Consider the following 18,066-nt stretch of genomic DNA (forward strand, 5'->3'; position numbering starts at 1 on the left):
AGAATGAAAGCCACAACTATGTTAGCAATCCCTTATAGCTTTGAGGGGATAAGGAAGAACAAAAAAAAACCCCATAATACCCCAAAACCAACCAACATTTTGTAAGTACAAAGTGATTGTTCTGTAACTGTGGCAAAGGCCCTAGTAAAGTATTTCCTAACTCTCGTTTGGACTCATCGCTTGGAATTGCTCCTGAGAAGAAAATGTCCTTTTTACACTCCTGACTACTTCATCTAGAAAACATTCTGTGTATAGAGGTATCTACCACAATTTTTGAAGAAATAAGTTTTTATTAATGTTAACTTGAAGCAGGCTAATCAAAGTAGTGGCAACTTCTATTTGCAGAAACATACCTGGTACTTGAAAAAACGTATCAGGGTGCTAATCTGGTAGCAGATTAGATTACTCTGCTCCTCATCTTTGCATCACAATAGCTGATTTCCTGCTGGCGTGACTCTGTAAACTGGTGTTTAATACAACTTTGGAGATGCTCAGACTCTTGAAAAGGAATCACATGATATATTACATCTTTAAAACGTTCCTTGGATCTCTGACAAGGAGTTCTGTGCTAAGAACTTCCCTGCGTAACTTTTTCTCTAATTTGTGCACACAGCTTTCTCTAATTTGGTTGCAAACCTGGCTGAGGCATCCAGGGCACAGGTAAATAAGCTCTTCTCGCTGCAGGGCACATCCAGCTATGTTTATTACTTGGAACCTATGGGCTGTCTTTCTCACTCAGCCAGCAAGAGACTCAGTGTTGCCCATCTGAGGACAATGCTTGGCAGCTGTCTTCGTATTTCCTGCAGATCAACTTTCTTCTTTCCCACGTGGGCTGTGCAGTGTTGTGACACACCTGGGGGGCAGAAATGGGACTTTTGTACCAAGTCTGGGGGATCATTAATTCCACAGGTTTGCTAACTGAAAATCAGAGCTGTAATTCTGATTTTCACAATGAGTACTGCCTTCCTGCTGGGGTATCTTCTCTTTTGTATTTGAAAGTAAATCTTCCTATTAATTTTATCTGCATAAGATTTCATTAGTGCCCTGAAAGCACTAAAGTGTATGTATAGAAAAGGCATTTATTTTGTAAATTGGAGGCAAAATGCATGTATTCCCTTGAAAAATTCAGACTGAACAAGATCAAATGTCTTGCTTGGCATGTAGATTTTGGGTCTTTAGATTCTGTGTTTAAATAAGTGACTAGCATTTTTATATTTAAAGAAGTTAAAGGGGACAATCACAGTCTAGTGCCGAAAACCTTTTAGCTCTTAACCAGCCTCTTTTATTTACCAGATAAATAAACTGAGGCCTGCAGCAGGCAGGTGACATACTCACGCCACATAGCACAGGCCATTATTAGCAGAGTAAACATTTCCTAAGCATTAGACCAGCGATCTTTCTTCTACATTCTGTGATTCCTTCGGAGTGAAGGGATTTTTGGCTTTAGCAAAATGGGATCAATCCACCTTTGCAAACCTTAAACAACAGTAAGTCTGCATGACTGCTTTCTCCAGCTCTTATCTTTACCAGTGAACAGTATCACAGCTCACCATCCTTCCTTTGTACCGTGGCTTCCTCACTTGTAGAAAGTGCTAGACAGACAGTAATAGAACCCAAGCTAATGAGCCGGTTAGGATCTCACATTTTTCTTTATTTGCAACAAGTTAACCAACTAAAACATATTTACCAGAAGTTCCCACAAAGCAAGTCTAACGAATATTGGATTTTGGTTAGCCAATTACCGCCGTTCCCTCAGCAACCTAACGGCCATTCAAGGAAACTGGTGGATTTATCAAGAGGGGATGAAAAGAAATAATTTTCAAATGATCGGTTCGGCATGGTTTCTAAAACATTTCTTGATTTTACATAGTAAAAGTAGATAGAGAAAAATATCCCTGGGTCCCAGATTCCTCAAAGCCTGGCCACGGGGCTCCATGAGGGCCCTCTGTGCTTGTACATTAAATTCCCTAATATTGAAGCCAGTCTGAGCCATAAAGCAGTTCCTAAGACAACTGCTCAAAAGCAGATTTGTGTACTTACCTCAGACTTCAGCTGAACCTAGTTCCTTTTCCAAAACCATTAAAAAGGATGTAGAGTTGATGGCAAACTAAAACTGTCTTGTTCTTACCCTACGTGCCTGTAACCTATAAGGTGACATACAGCAATGGGGGTTAAGTGTCTTAAATAGCATAATGTTAATGCATTTCCCCCTTTACTTAGTGTTTCTAGACCATGCTCTTCCAACCCCCACCCCCCACCAAATCTAACGTACCTTGAGATCTGCTTTTCCAAAATATAAAATGCAAATGGACCAGGTAGAGTCCATGTAAATTTCAATTTAATTCAATAAACATTAGCCAAGCACCTGTTCCGCAGCCTGCTCGGTATGCTATCACCTGTGAAAATGATGAGTGTAAACATAACGCAGTGCATTGGACCTTAATATTAATGTCATTCAGTAGAAGAGCCCTGCACATTTGAAAATTAAAAAAAAAAAAACAATAGCACAGTATAAAGTGTCACGTTTAAGTGCTCCAGACATTGTAGGCACTTACTGTTCACTGCTGTTAAGTGTCATGGGAGACAATCCATTAGCTCTAATTTGGCAGTAATGATTACATTTCAGATCTTTACGGAAAAACTGATTATTCTGAGAGTTAAAATAGTTTCAAATGTGTCAGATCTGTCAGTTCAGGCCAATGAATTCCTTGTAGGAAGGTTACAGGGTTGCAGTCACTTACGACACTTGGTCTTTGATTGTTTGATTTCAGACAATGAAGCAGGAGCATGCTGTCATGATCCAGAGATCTTTCTTTTGCTCTGAGACCATTTAAACTCTTTATTCTGTTATTTTCTCACACGGTGTGACTAGACACTATACATATCAATGTTAAATTATATTTAATGTGAATACCAAATATTTTATTCTTACTGACATCCTGAATTTATGAAAAATCATTTAAATTAATCACAGTGAAAATAAGCCAGCCAGAAGATGTAACTTTAAAGACTCAAAAGATTTGGGGGTAGGTCTGCAATTATTCGTCATCTAATTATTCATAAGTGTTTCAAATAAATCAACAAGGTTTGAGGCTTTAGAATATTAAATGTTTGGTTATGACTTTGAAATAAACTAGTTTTTCAAAACGCACCAAATAAAAATATTTTAAGGAGATCATTTGGGGAGTGTACTTGTAAAAGTTATTCTAAGGGCAAACACCATTTATTAATTTGTTTGGTTTAATTTAGCCAAGGATTTGCGTTCCCTGTAGAGTTGTTTCAAATTTTAATTTTACTTAGAGCCCCATCTTGATACCACCCTGCTTACGAGACCCAGCAGGTGAAACGAGCCTCTCACTATTTTAATAAAGATCAAGAAACTCAACACTTCCTCACTCTCTGTCCCTTTGTACCTCCTTGCCTCATCTAATAACCTGTTGTTTAGCCTCAGAAGGAATCAGGAGGGAGGGAAGGAAGAGAGAAAGAGGGAAGAAGTGAGAAAAGCAGGAACATTAGGGAGAGGAAGAGAGAAAGAAAAGAGGGCAGTCAGAAAGGGGGAGAGAAAGAGTTAACGCTTTTATATGGGAAAAGTAAAACGTTATTCAATCGGAAACACAGCCGTTCTTCCCAAATGCTGCATTTATAAAGCCCAATTCCTTCAGATTTTGAAATATTACAACATCGGTCAGCTTGCAAATCAAGTAAGTGTTTCCCACCTACTCCCCGTGCTTTCTAAAGTAACCTGCTGTGTGGCACTGAGATGAAGCTTGAGCAACTGCTGGCCTGTTTTCTTAGCATGGCTTGGCCTGGAGTTGTGAGCGCTGGCTCCGAAGAGCTGATTTAGCAGTGACCATCCGACACGCCTCACAACTTAGCACTAAGCAGGGCTGTGAGCCAAACTGGGCCTTGGCTCTCTGCAGAAGAGAGTTATCCTAAATAATCACGGCAAGAGGAAGTGAGGGGCTCTGTGCCAATCGTGCAAGTCAAGCTGGCTAAAGTCTGTCCTTTCCTAAGCCTCCCACAATGAAAACAGCAACTAGAAATGTGAAAAACATCCCAGGACCTAACTTCTCCATAGTATTATTGATTTGATTCCCTTTTTAAGATGCTGAAGACTTCCCCAAAAGAAACCTACATGACTTTTAATTTGCCACAGAGCTTGGCTTTGCATCAGTCATCTTAAGAAAAATCTAAGAACTTCAAAATGCACTGATCCCCAAGGAACTGGATCTTTGTAAAACAGTCATTCTTAGTGTTTTGCCAAAGCAGTCCCATGTCACTTGCTTAATCAGTGGCAGGTTATTTTCCAGCTGTCAAATAATCTTTTCCTATTTAAGAGTCAGAAATAAATGTATTCACTCAGAAAGGAATCGAATAATTTGGATCACAAACAACATAAGTATTTATTTGAAAAAGTTTCCATTTAAGTAAAATGGCAAATCAGCTATAGTAGCCTCTTACTACCAATTCTAATTTGCACTCACAGTCACTTTTCATTTATCATATTCAGAGACACTGCTACAGAAAACTATTTCACAAAGTATTTAGAAAAAATATATACAGTCTCTCCAACAGAAAGTTAATTGAAATAACAAAGCCAGGCAATATAAAGCTAAGATATAAAACAAGCTCACATTTATAAACACAAATAAATAAATATGTACAAAAGAGCCTACGTCAACATTGAACAAAGAACAAGCTTTACGACGCAAGTCATGGTGACCAGAACAGACTGCATCTCAGGATCCTAGACTAAGACTCTAATACAGTGTAGTTGTAAAAAAGGAAAAACAAGAAAACAAACAAACAAACAAAACCCCAGAGAGTCTGAGTTGATATTTTTCTTAAAGTTAGGCCAAAACTAAACTTTGGCTCCACAGCTAAATTCCTGCAATTCTGTTCTGACGTGGCAAAATGAAGGTGAGAACCACATGCTTAGAACTGAGGGCTGAATTTGGCTCAGTCTTTTAAATCCACTTGAAAATGTTTCTGTTCAGCTGTTTCTTCATTTTTTCCTTACCTGCTGATTGGAAATTTCTAAAGTGGAGAGGATACTGTTGTTAAATATGAAAAAAAAAAAGTTTTTCCAGATCTGGATGAATATGAGTAGAAATCAAAGCTATTTTTAAAGCTATCGCTTAATTACTTTTAGCTAAATAAGCACTTTGGGTAGAAATCTCACAGTAGACAGTTAATTAAATTCTATCATCTCTACGGCTTGGGGGAAAGTATATAAAGGTTAATTTTCACCAAGATGTAACCTCTGCCAAAATAAGCAGCCTGTTAATATAAATGCCTATAGACAAAGATGCGGCTCTACTATAGTGAATCTTAGCGACCTCAGATTTACTATCCTTTCCTACCATCCACACCCCTCCCATGCGAAGGCCAGGCTGGGCTGTGCTCCTGTCTCCCAGGACAGTGTTCCAGGCTGCTGCAAAACCCAACAGTATGAAAACCCATTACCACATCATCTTATCCATTTAAGCCTGGCAAAAAGCTACACGACCAAGATCAACAAAACACAAGCGGCCCCTTGGTCGCCACAAAACCTGCAAGCTCTCCTACGTCTCAGACTGAGAGCTACCTGCTTTCTGCACAGAGGGAAAGGTTCCCAAGGTGCTCGGTTCTGGCTTCTGCCCTTAAGCAGTGTGGTTCTGTCAGAACATCTCGTCTTCTCATCACTTAGGCTGCTACCTCCTGGAACCCGATACATCCCAGGCAACCCAGAGCAAATGTGAAGGTATAGCAGGTACTGAAACTGATTTCTAAGAAACTGGATCTGACTCCATCATTTAAGAACAATTAAAATGTGGTTTCTACACATTCACTAGCAAGCATATTACTCAGGATAGTTTGAAAGTTAGGTTAAGCTGCTTAATATTATGCATGGCTTGTACGCAGAAACCTAATGCATAAATAACACACCATCTACTTGCCAGACCTCCTCTGGCTCTCAATCAGAGGACTTAAGTACAAATAGTTTTTAGACTGGCAGTTGTAGACTCACATGTTCATAAATTATTTCAATTGTGATAAGTCACTCGTATGTCTCAGTTTATATTCTTTGGAACAAAACTCTTGAAAGAGGAAGTAAGAGGCTTTTCATTTGTGCAAATGAAAATATCTTGAAGTCTCTGGAGCAAGGACAAGACCATTGAGTCTCAATGGCTGCTTTTCCTAAAAGGGAGAGACTGCTGTACACAGCATGCCTAATGGAAACCTTCCTTCCTCCCATGAGCCCCTGGCTCAAAATACAGTAGAGAAGCAAACGTAGACGTGTAAGAGGTTCATTCTTCAACTACTGGGAGGTCCACGTTAACAGAACACCAACGCTAAACTTGATTCAAATGTATGGGATTAAACTGTAATTAACGATGATCCTTGAGCTTTCTGTCTTAAGTAGGCTAAGTAAAAGAACAAGGCCTCGCATGAACCAGGTCAGAACTGGGAGAATTCTTTCTTTCTTAAGCATGTTATTGTCTTCAAGCTTAAACACTTGATATAAGAAAAAATTCCCTTCTAAACCTTCAGTCAGATATTCAAATATTCTTTTGTATCTGTGGGTGAAATTTCATTTAAAAAGAGGAAATGAGACTGCATTCGTGGAAACCAGCACTGAGATGGGACTTGCGAGCATCCAAAATAGTTACAAATATCAGCACACCTTTGATTGTTGATAAAGGTGACAAAGCAAATGGCCATTTCCAATCCTACTAGGTGGGGTGTGAGTGAGTGCTAGACTAGGGCTTATCCCTAGCTCTGCCTGTCCCTTGTCCTCTAATTTTCATATTCCACCCCTGAGCCCAATTTCTGATTGGTTGATTCAATTATATACTTTAAAAATCATAATCCCCCATGGCTACTGAGTTATGCTGCTCTTAGTACTGAAGTTTCAGTGATGGTGGAAACTCTCCCGTGAAAGAGACACAGTGAAAAGACAGATGGTGAATTTCACAAAAGCCTTCTTCACAAAACACATTCTTTGTATACATGCAGTTACCTAGGTAATGCCACGTTTACATCTGCTAGTCCGAGTTTTCACTGCGTACACATCTTCACGTTTGTGCACACGGATTCCTCTTTCTTATACCAAAGATATTAAAACTTTGTGCTGTGGCTGAAGGTGTCTGACATGATAATATTTTTATAAAAATTATCTGAATGAGAACTGCAATAACCCTTGACCTTATCAATAACCTGATGGACAGGAATGATTGATGTTTGTTCTCCATCAGCATGGGTCAGTTTTGATGAGGACTTGTCCATGGAAGCATTATCTGCAAGAAATGATACAAGAAATTAGGCTGCAAGATGAGCTGGTGACATGCCTCAGGGCCACCCATACTGGACGCTTTATTTTGCACATTAAAGAGGATCACAAAGGAAATGAAGTTCTGGGTCTCAACAGGTAGTAGGCAGCACTAAAATCTCATGTTTTTCATCTTCAAAGTGCATTCCTGCATATGAATGAATGTTAACGTGCCTTCTAGTAATTTGTGTTGGGGTTTGTTTTAAGAAATGTTCTTGTGAGTGGTATTTTTCAAAGAGCCAGTGAATAGAATGATCAGAAAATTGCTGCAAAAATATATGTGGCGAATGACTCAAACCAAGTAGTGACAGATTATGTAACAAGTGAATTGAAAGATGCTGAAATATTCATGGAAGAATTGATATGACGTCTAAGATATGTTTTCAAAATAACACAGGGAGGGAAAAATGGGTAGGTGGCTATGAATTGATAGGTACAAGGGGGTTCATTATCTTATCCTCTCTATTTTTTTTATATACGTGTGATATTCTTCATAATAAAAATTTTAGTAAAATATAATTTAAAGGATTTTGGAAAAGAACAGTGAATTAAAAAAAAAAAGGCTATCTTGAACACATTTTCTCATTGTTTTTAGCTTGTGAAATGGCAATATAGAAAAAAAGCATCTTTTACTAATGATTTTTAAATTATAGAAATCAAACTTTTTTTTTAACAAAACTTATCTTTATTAGAAATACTTTAAGTATATGCTTTCATTAACTATGTTACAGTCTCATGATGTTACTTCTGGCAGCAATAATATCAGAGCAACTGATAGTAACAAAGTAATACTAGTAATAAAGGACTGCTAAATACATTTCTGTTCTGAATTTCTCAGTATCATATATTTTAACATTTTTATAGACCCAAATCTTTCTAAAACTGGCTCAGGTAGTACCCTGAGAATTGGCCTACGTACCTTATGGATATCTTGTAAGTATCTGCTTTGCTCTCTCTCCCAACACGTTTTAGAGAAAAACTGTATCTCAAAGTTAACCACAGAGATTTCACATCCATGGAGGAGTAAACATGACCTTCTGCAAAGTACCCAGTTCCCTATAGCTTTATCCTCTCTAGTCACTGCGGGAGAGGCAAAACCTTTGTCATGAAAAACTGCTTCTAGGAATCCTGGCTCCAAAATTGAAATGTTTATTCCAGGTGTTTTATGTTTTGAGTACGTTGGACCCAGTATGTGACATAACATTAAAAATCCATAAATAATTGGTAAAACTATCATCACTGTATCTATTTCCTTTGGAAACAACTCATTGTACAGCTTTTTTCTTGTGTTGGAGCAGATGCTAAATAAAACGAAGGCTAAAACAGAAAACGGTGTGTTCATCCCACTAAAGGAAGCAAGAGAGAATAGATGGTTTATGGGAAGAGTGGGCAGACTGACGCCTGGTGGAATGATCACGTCCCAGGATTGATAAGGAAAAGGCTCAGGGAGTCATTTTATAAGGGCCCCTCCCCCTTTAGCTCTCAGCAAGCTGATTGGTTCTGTGCTTTCCTTCAGTCCATATGTTCACTAGCCATTGGTTTTCTGTTGGGAATTTCTCTGTCAACTGAAATCTCAATAATGAACAATATGTACTTGCTATTTTTAGAAAACCACACATCTTCAAAGAAACATCATGCTTCATTAACAACTTTCAGGGGCATGTACTTTTTAGAGATTTTGACCAACTCCATTCCAAATATGTGACCCAATTTTTTGAGTCTTCACAGACTAATAAAGTAAAATTCTGAGCAAGGTCTGTATTTCAATATATATGCTGTTCCCATTCCTCTGGACAGCTACTATATTGTGGACAATATAGACTTTGATTATGGCTGCAAGTCTGAAAACCAGGGGCTAGGGAAATGAACTGTTATTTGACCTATGCTGAAATTTCAAGCAGATAAAAGTCCTCAAAAAGCAGGCTTGGAATTAACTTTTTTATGACTTCTATGAATGTACCATGACATATCTAGTCATTCATAAAAGCAGTGAAAAATTAAAGAAGTTCACTCCTTTCCATATCAAACCTCTCAAGTACTGCGTTTTTTTTCTTCACATTATTTTACCTGAGATGTGACCCACTAACTCCAGAGCATGGTACATTTCCTAGAAGGAGCAGCTTGCAGACACCCCCATGCAGAGAAGAGCGGCCACAGCACAGGACCATTTGAAATTTCAGAAATTCCAGCTCAATGCAGGAATGTCCTTGTGCTCGCTGAGAAGTATTGTAAAGAACAAGCAATTTTGCTGGTGCAGCAAGAGTCTTAAGTTTAACCCATGCAAATATTGTCCTATTAACCTTGCAAAAAATTCATGCATTTAAAAAAGCAGTAAAAGTTTACCTGAATGATCCACTTTTGTTGAAGCAATGCTCTTAGAAGACATTATCTACACCATAAACATATGAATTTCTAGATCAATTCCAAGAAATAAACCATCTAGATATCCATGATGCTACGTGGTGACTTCCTGCATACCCCGACCCAAGCACCCCAGCTGTCCCGCTGAGGCTATCTACGTCAGTTGACTGCAAACCAGAATTTATTCTCTCATGGAAATAACGTCATATAGCTGACTACATCCTTATATTAGTTGACAAGAATCCATTTAGCCAACACTCTGTATCTGAGGTTCCTCTATATCTGCAGTTCTGTACCCATGGATTGAGCCAACTACGGATCGTGCAGTCTTCTTGTATTTACTACTGAAAAAACCTGCATATGAGTGGACCTGTGCGGTTCAAACCTGTGTTGTTCAAGGGTCAACTGCTAAAAGACATTTTGTGCCAGGGAACTACCAACTAGGTAGAAAAATCTGTCTCAGACTATATACCTGTTATCAATTTTTTTTTTTTTTACACAGGTATTTCAAGCAGGGGTGCACAGACCTCTTAATTTTAGGCAAAACTGCAGGACTCAAAGGCTGCCCTTTCTTCTGGAACAGTCCAGAGCTTTTATTCAGTTTCCAAAAATGTCCCTGACTCCCAGACACTTTAAGAACTCTCCAAAGCTGCTCCAAGTTTCCAATCTTTCTTTAACTAATTTTGGAATTAAAAAACTCTCAACACATTCAAACTTTTTTCCACAGTGCTATCTTAAATCCCAGGCAGCGGCCATACCAGTGGTGCCAGCAGGGACGTGTGGGAGGAGTCAAATATACAGAAGGGTCATTTGAAATTCAAGCGTTTGCAATGAGAACATTTACAGACAATCACATACATCACTCTCTACCTGCAAAAAGCCAAATATGAATCTCTCTTTTTGGTGCCACTTGCCTCCACTTATGTTTATCAGCTAAACAAATTCAAAATTTTAAAGTTATTTCCATTATCCTCATTTCAGAATCATCTTTCATTAGGAAAGTGCTGGATGCTGAGTGTTGACAGCTGTTTGCTTGAGGTTTATTTAGTATTTAAAAGTAGCAATTCTGCTATTTTTGATTGAAATTATTAAAAATTATACCTTTTTGTACCACTAACTGGCTATCAAGTACTGTAAACTAGTCTTTACAGGCATATGTCATTTTATTGTACTTCATTTTGTTGCCTCTTTGCAGATACCACAGTTTTTGTAAATTGAAGATTTGTGGCAACCCTGTGTTGTGAGATGATGGTTAGCAGTTTTTTTTTAAGCAATAAAGTATCTTCTAAAATTAAGGTATGTACATTTTTACGTAATTATACCGCACACTTAATAGACTGTAGTGTAGTGTAAACATTACTTTTATATGCACAGGGAAACCAAAAAAATTTATCTGGCTCTCTTTATTCCAAATATTCACTTTATTATGGTGGTCTGAAAGCAAACTTGCAGTATCTCCGAGGTCTGCCTGCATTTGCGTATTGTCTTCAGGATTGTTCACATACATGCTCAGTGTCAGAAAGTGTGGTCGTTGTATATATCATGAAGATTCAGGTGATGAACAAAGACACGGTGTTTCTCACCATCCTGTATCACTTTCTAAATATGATGCTCTCTATTCTCTCATATTTAATTAGAGATTCAAAGATCAATTGCCAGTAATGCTTTCAATGGTTAAGGACTTGAGTATTCTTTTTCTTTTTTCTTATTGAAGTAATTGATATATGAGTGTATTAACTTTAGGTGTACAACATTATGATTTGATATTTGTATATATTTCAAAGGACTAAAATCTTATCTGTAATATACATCCTGGATGATGTTTCTTCCTGTTCCCATGCCAACTTGCAAAGTAACTTACAAACTATGTTGAAATAATCTGCAACTCAATTTCTGTATTTTTTAAATAAAAACACATAGCTTTTTAAACAAAATACCTTTTTTTTAAGGAAACCTAAGTTTTAAAGCAAACGAAGTTACAAAAATATTCAGAGTTAATGATATTATGGTCATATAGGTTCAATTGATTGTAAAATTTTAAAAAAGACAAAAAATTCATAACGGTGCTGGCTAAGGTCTTCAAACAGATTTTGATTTTCATAAATCTAAAATAAGCACCTAATGGGCACTGTGATCTTTTAATCTTCGTGACATGCCAATCCTCGCAATGAAAACAGGACAGGAACTGTACCAGAGAACATCTCTACCACGGCCAGAATGACTCACCAGTGTGGCTATTCCTTTTGAAGTAGGTGGTAGAGCTGGATTTAGATTTGGATGTAAGGTAGGTTGAGTTAGATCCGATGGAGCTTGACGACAAAGATTTTCCTAGATTATCAGAGCTTTTCTTGATGATATTGGTAGCTGTCTTACTCCAGTCTGAAAGAAATGACATCTCTCCATGAGCCTGCTTCAGGGGGAGTACACCCTGCCCTGAAGGATCATCACCATGTTATTTAAGTAGCTGATTTACAGCATTAGATGTTCTGATCTGCTGGCAGCGGCTCAGAGAAGACACTGGCACATACACAATAAAAACAGAAGTAACAGAGAGCTTTCTCACTTTGACCTTGTGTTTAAAATTTCACTTTAATATCTGAAGGGTGAGAAGTAACCAGTGATGGTTAAAAAAAAATTGGAAGTTTTCTTCAAGGATATTTTTAAATTGAGAAAAATCTCTTTGCCTAATAATGTAACTGAGGACTTCAAAAATGTGGAAAGGTGAGTATGGTACGGGGGATATCTCAGTTGTTAAATTAGACATAAAACCTTGGGCAACTCCACCTGTCTGGAGTTCATACTTCTCCTTTGCAAAATAGGAGGGTCGGGCCCAGCGTCCTCAGATCTCTTGCAGTCCTGATATTCCAAGTCTCCAGCTAAACAAGCATCTTCACATCCGCCACCTTTATAACTTTCTATCATTGGGACTGTGTTGCTCTGACAATGGGAGAGACCAAACGGGAAATGTTTCTGACTACTCTTAGATGTAAAAACCAATGACCAACATGCCCCTTTACCTGAGTTGTCTGCTAGCCGGAATCTACCACAGCAGAGATGCCGCCTCCACTGTTTCTGAACATTCTCCTTCATAGCGCAGTGGAAGATAAATATAAACAACCCTGGGATAAGGAAAAATATAAACACTTAAGCCAAAGGACACATTTTTAAAGGCAAATCTTACAAAACACATGGATTCACTTTAATTAAGTTCTTTTTTACATCCAAGTCACTAAAAAACAAAAATCCTAAGGAATCTTGAAGATGCTTTAATCCTTTAGAACAGAACACAGAGGCTCAGATAAAACTAGAACAATTACATGGATCTAACTCTGCTTTTGTTCTGTTTAGTATTCATTATGACTTCACCTAAAGACGAAGCTGAAGTAGGCAATATTCAGCTTACGAGGCATTAAATATTTCCCTTACATTTGTTTTAAAATTATGTGAAAACATTTCACAAAATTTACAGAAAAGGGAAAACTGAAAACATCCATGAGCTTGTCATCTATTTCAGTTTGTGTGTTCTAAGCTCTTTTATGTAAGCAGATTATTGTATGTTTAGGCCATAGAAAAGTGGTATTTTTACAAATCAAAAATGGCCTCAAATCAGCAAAGTCGTGTGGCTCCACCTGGTCTGCTTTAGTTTCTCAACATTTTAATGTAGAAATACTCCTGTATTGTGAAGCCGTCTTCATATTTATAATCATTCCCTGCACCTATCAAAAACTAACTGTATCACTTTGCTCTTGGAGTCAACCCCTTTTAACTTCTCAGGGAATTTGCTCATCAATTTCTCCCTCTATTCATCTATACTTGATTATTCACGTTACTTATAAGCATATTCTAGTAACTCTCTTTTAAATAATTGAATAAAAATGTTCTCTTTTAACCCCCAATCTTATTCCAACTTCAACATCTTCATTCTCTTTCTCAATAAAACTTCTTGAAATGGCTAACTTTTGCTGTCTCGAAGTTTTCCCATTTCTTCTCTTCTCAACTCGCTCCAAGTAGGCTACTACCTACATGTACGAGGCCACCACAGCTGCTCTTGTAAGGTCAGGGGGATGCCCACGCTGCTACCTGACTTTTCATTCCTGTGTTACTAGACCTTCCAGCAGCAGTCAATACAGTTGACCATTCTCTCATTCTTGAAATACATTCTTGACGTCATTTTCTCCTAGGTTTCTTCTTAATTTGCTTCCTGGTCTCTGCAGCAGATCACTCGGCTTTACTTTTAAAGGTTGACATGTCTATGACTCAGTCCTGGATTTCTCTCTTCTCTATGGCTACACTCTCCCAATTCGCAGTCATGCCGTACAAATACCATACACTAACTTTTACATGTGTCCCCATTCCCTTCTCTCCCCAACACCACCAGGATTCCAACCCAGACTGCTTGCAGGACGTCTTCACTTGCCTGTATCTCCATTTCACAGCATCTCAAACCCTTGATCTAAACAGAAGTCCTCTTCATCATTACTCTCAAACCAACTAACCAAACTCATTCCTGCCCAATAATTTGAAAACTCTTCCTTCATATCTTTCCGTAACAGGTTCCTACCTATCACTTAAGTCTCAGACCAACTTTTAACTCTTCTAAGAAGCCATCATTAACCATTTATTTGTATTTTAATTTTTATATTTTAGCCTCTACTCACATCCTTGCACATACTTATTTTTGTTATGGTACTTGATATTCTTGTATTCCTCATTTACTCATTTATTTCTTTGCTTGATTGTCTCTTGCTAGTAAACAATAAGCTCCAAGAGCACAGGGATGTTTGTCTACCTGGTGCTGTACATGCTATTCCCAGAGTGACGCCAGCAATTAAGCCGGAACTCCGTGTTTGCTGAATGAATGAACAGTAACGACGACGAATCACTCTTGTAGCTCTTGTGGCTGATTCTCTTCTGGGTTTGGCTTGTCTGGTCATCAGTGAGTGCCTGACACTTAGTAGGTGTTCTATAAAGTCCTAATGAAGTTACTGGTTGAAAATGGTTACATATGTTGACTCGCAGCGGAATGCCATTATGAAAACACTAAGTTTTGGTCATTGATTTCAAATGGACAACTAGCCTATTAAAAAAATCCTGGGAAATTCAAACACATTTATCTCTGAGAAGTACAAATAAGGCATTCAATGACCCAAGTGAAGTAATATTAGTAATCAATAATATTACCATTTTATTTATTACTATTACATCATATATATATTTATAAGTAAAATACTATCATTTATTATATTATTTTTAATAATACATTCTAGTTACCTAGTTATTTGTCTAAGATGATATTAGATAGGGTGGGCAAGTTCTCGTTTTAAAAGAAAGCCCTAATAAACATCAAACAAATTGCAATCATTCAGAAAATACACACACATACACACACAGCCCTCCAGAAGTTTCCTACACTGCAGACGGGGAGGGAAGCTGGGTTGGGGAGGAAAAGCAGGAGACAGGGTACCCTCTTGCAGCCTGGCCTAAGCTCCCCTGGGCATGACAAGCCTGGGGGCAGGGGAGAGGGGCTTTTTTCCACACTCATAACCCCTCAGAATCAGGACCTGCAGAAGGATCCACCTTCCCATGGACGAAGGGTAGACACGGGGTTTAGACCTCATCTTCACACTCTGCCTAGATCCAATTGGCTTTCAAAGCCTTCCTACACCTACAACCCCAATTCCCTACTCTGTCTGCTAATACAGAAAATCCCTTTAACAAGCACACATGCTCTGTAACACTGGTAGTGCGAATAACCAAAGAGTAACAAACAAAACGTGAGTTGGTTTACAGACCCTTTCAAGTTTTTAAGAGGCGGTGGCGGCTGCAGAGTAAAAAGAGCAGAGGACATGGAAGTTTGAGGTAAGGTCACCACAGGTTTTAGATGAAGGAAGCTGCGGTTTGAGAAGAGGGAGACTTCTGCCTCGGGTTTATATTCTATTTTTGTTAACTGGGGCAGAATTAGCAGAATTTCTTCTTGAAGGTATTTTTGTCCTGCAGCTGAAAATATAGCTAACCATGTGTTTTTAAACAACTGTTTAACAAAATCACGTAGCTAGAAAAGATTATAAACTCCAACTATGGACTTTCGTTCTCAGGCATTACTCCAGGCATTAATCCCTATAGAGCCTCCACTGAACAGATGATTTTCTTTCAGTTGAGGGCAGAAGGTAAAATCTGCTAGACGTTGCTTCGCTTAACACTCAGTTTTTATAAATGTCATACATATTGGAGGAAAAAACTTCAGAACATATGTCTGGTATTTTGAGGACACTGGAAGAGAACTAGTTCTTGGATTTCTTCTTCGACCTAGCTGGGAAGCTGAAAAGTGAATTATTTTGAGTATCTGATGCTGACCACAGTCACATAGGAGAGGTTAAAGGTAAGAAAAACTGACTTAGTAAAACAGTTTGTTAGCTTGTGCATGCTGCTCTAAATCATAATTACATAGCATTAGATGACAGTGTCTACTTTTAAGCAATCTGTAAATATACAGGCATTCAATAAGTTTAAGAGACACTGGTATATAAATTAGATTCAAAATCTGATACATCGCCTCTAAAATTATGTGATCGAAGTCATTTACATGCTCCATCTCCCACTATGAACTGTGATGTTACAGAACAAAAGTAGATAATAGGTATGAGAAATTAGTATTCTTTGGAGTAAATTTATTTTAAAATTTCAAGGTATTATGCAGATTCTTTAGCCGGAAGATATGTTTCCATTTTAAACCAGAATTGGATTCTCATGATAGGTTATTTTACTATTTGTAGTAACTAGCCCTTTTCACATCAATTTAAATCAGTCTGGCAATAAATATTATACCGAAAGTATTTTAGGACAACACATCCCTTTTAGGGTTCAGCTGTGGGAAAAGCGATAGGTACCCGCATCTGGGCAAGCACACACACGCACTAGGGGGAGAAATTCTGAATACTTCAGGAAGGCAGAGGAAAAAATGCAGCAGGAGAGCCAAGGGCACTTGGAGGCCAAAGAGAGAAAACAGAGGGCTGGTCCCGCTTCAGTTTTGAGGGTTTTGTTTTTTTTTTTTTCCATCTACTTACAGATCTTGGTGCCAGAAGCAGAACTTAAAATCACGAAACTTTAGAGTTCTATGCTGACACCCAAGGGAATCTGATTTTTTATCCCCATCTCTTCTCTTTTCTGTCAAATGTTTTCCCTTTGAGCATCTTTATGTCAAGCCAGGCACCTCAAAGAGGCTCTTCTTACCACCTGGAAAAATATGCTCTTCCAGTTTTCTGGAAAGGGCTTCAAGCTGCGACCAGAGACCAGGGTAATTGGCTTTTTTTTACTCCTCACAGAGCCTTGCAGCTTTATTTAACTGACCAGGGAGTATGGAACCCTGCCCATAACAGCTGGACACTAAAACGGCTGAAAGGACCAAGTTCAGAGCTAAAGTCTGAAAACAGGCTGGTGCTCATTTCATGACGGCCCTTTTTGGGTGAATTTTAGCCTGAAAAACCACCACTTGGGTGAATCTAAGCCAAAGTTCCTTAGCAATAGTTTCTTCAGCTTGATAACTGCTTTGATTCTTCATTTTACCCATATGAACCCAGACTGCAAGCTAGAACAAGAACAAAAAGTTCAGCTTCTTTAAATGAACAAATTCCTAACCACCAGTCCTCTACCTGCTTATCCCACCCTCCCCGCCTTCCTTTTATCTCCATCGTTCACTAACCAGAGGTATCTGCTCACTTTCAAAAATAATTTAGAGCAATACATGACTTTAAGATGTTTTAATTCTCAGTAAATTTTGCAATTTTCTCATTAAAAATAAATGGCCTTTCCAGCGGTCATGGAGGAAGGGTGTTTCGAGTACACGGGAAAGAGGGCCTGCCTGTGGGTCCCGGCAGGAAGGAGACGTCATGGGCTCCACCTGGCCGAGTCCCCCTGGAGAAGCACACCCCAGGCCAAGACTGGTTCAGAAAATATGGTGAAGGCACAGCTAAGAGGGTGCTTCGTGGAGTGAGAAACATTCTGAGGAATCTCATCAAGTAATAGATTGCATTTTTGGTATCAAGTCCTTTCAGCTACCTTGTAACACATCCATGTAGCACATTTGGAAAAAAAAAAAAAAGCCTCCTTCTAAAATATTGGTGTTGTAGCCACTGTAGATGGTACGGGCTTGTGTTAAATTTTAATCTTTATAAGACTTATTTAACTATTCATTTAGGAAAAAAAAAAAGACATCCTTAGCCTCAGTATTTCGGGTAGGAATTTGGCTCCAACATAGAATTCACTCTCTTTGGTTGATTTTGGCAAAGATACGTGGCTTTCTGGGGCAGATGTAAAATAAGTAGCCAAAGGGATATTCTCAGATCTTTAGCCTGATTATCAAAAGGTTTTAAAAAATTACCCAGGAACAGTATTCC

At 38.4% G+C, this 18,066-nt stretch overlaps 1 protein-coding gene across 8 annotated transcripts in view; it reads right to left on the minus strand.

Annotated features, from left to right (window-relative positions):
• Window positions 1–4,378: 4,378 nt before the first annotated feature.
• ADGRG6 (adhesion G protein-coupled receptor G6) overlaps window positions 4,379–18,066 on the minus strand; it is a 128,080-nt gene continuing 114,392 nt past the window's right edge. For 6 of the 8 annotated variants that reach the window (XM_010965650.3, XM_045524484.2, XM_010965651.3 and 3 more), the window contains 3 exons: window positions 12,691–12,792; window positions 11,900–12,052; window positions 4,379–7,280 (listed from right to left, as the gene is read on the minus strand). In XM_010965650.3, the coding sequence (XP_010963952.1) occupies window positions 7,102–7,280; window positions 11,900–12,052; window positions 12,691–12,792 (434 nt within the window). In that variant the 3' untranslated portion in view covers window positions 4,379–7,101. Of the gene's footprint in view, window positions 7,281–9,655; window positions 9,702–11,899; window positions 12,053–12,690; window positions 12,793–18,066 lie in introns of all 8 variants that reach the window. The other 2 variants (XM_074368257.1, XM_074368258.1) reach the window with 1 other exon arrangement.

Source organism: Camelus bactrianus, chromosome 8 (genome assembly GCF_048773025.1).
Source record: "Camelus bactrianus isolate YW-2024 breed Bactrian camel chromosome 8, ASM4877302v1, whole genome shotgun sequence".
In the NCBI taxonomy this organism is placed as follows: domain Eukaryota; kingdom Metazoa; phylum Chordata; class Mammalia; order Artiodactyla; family Camelidae; genus Camelus; species Camelus bactrianus.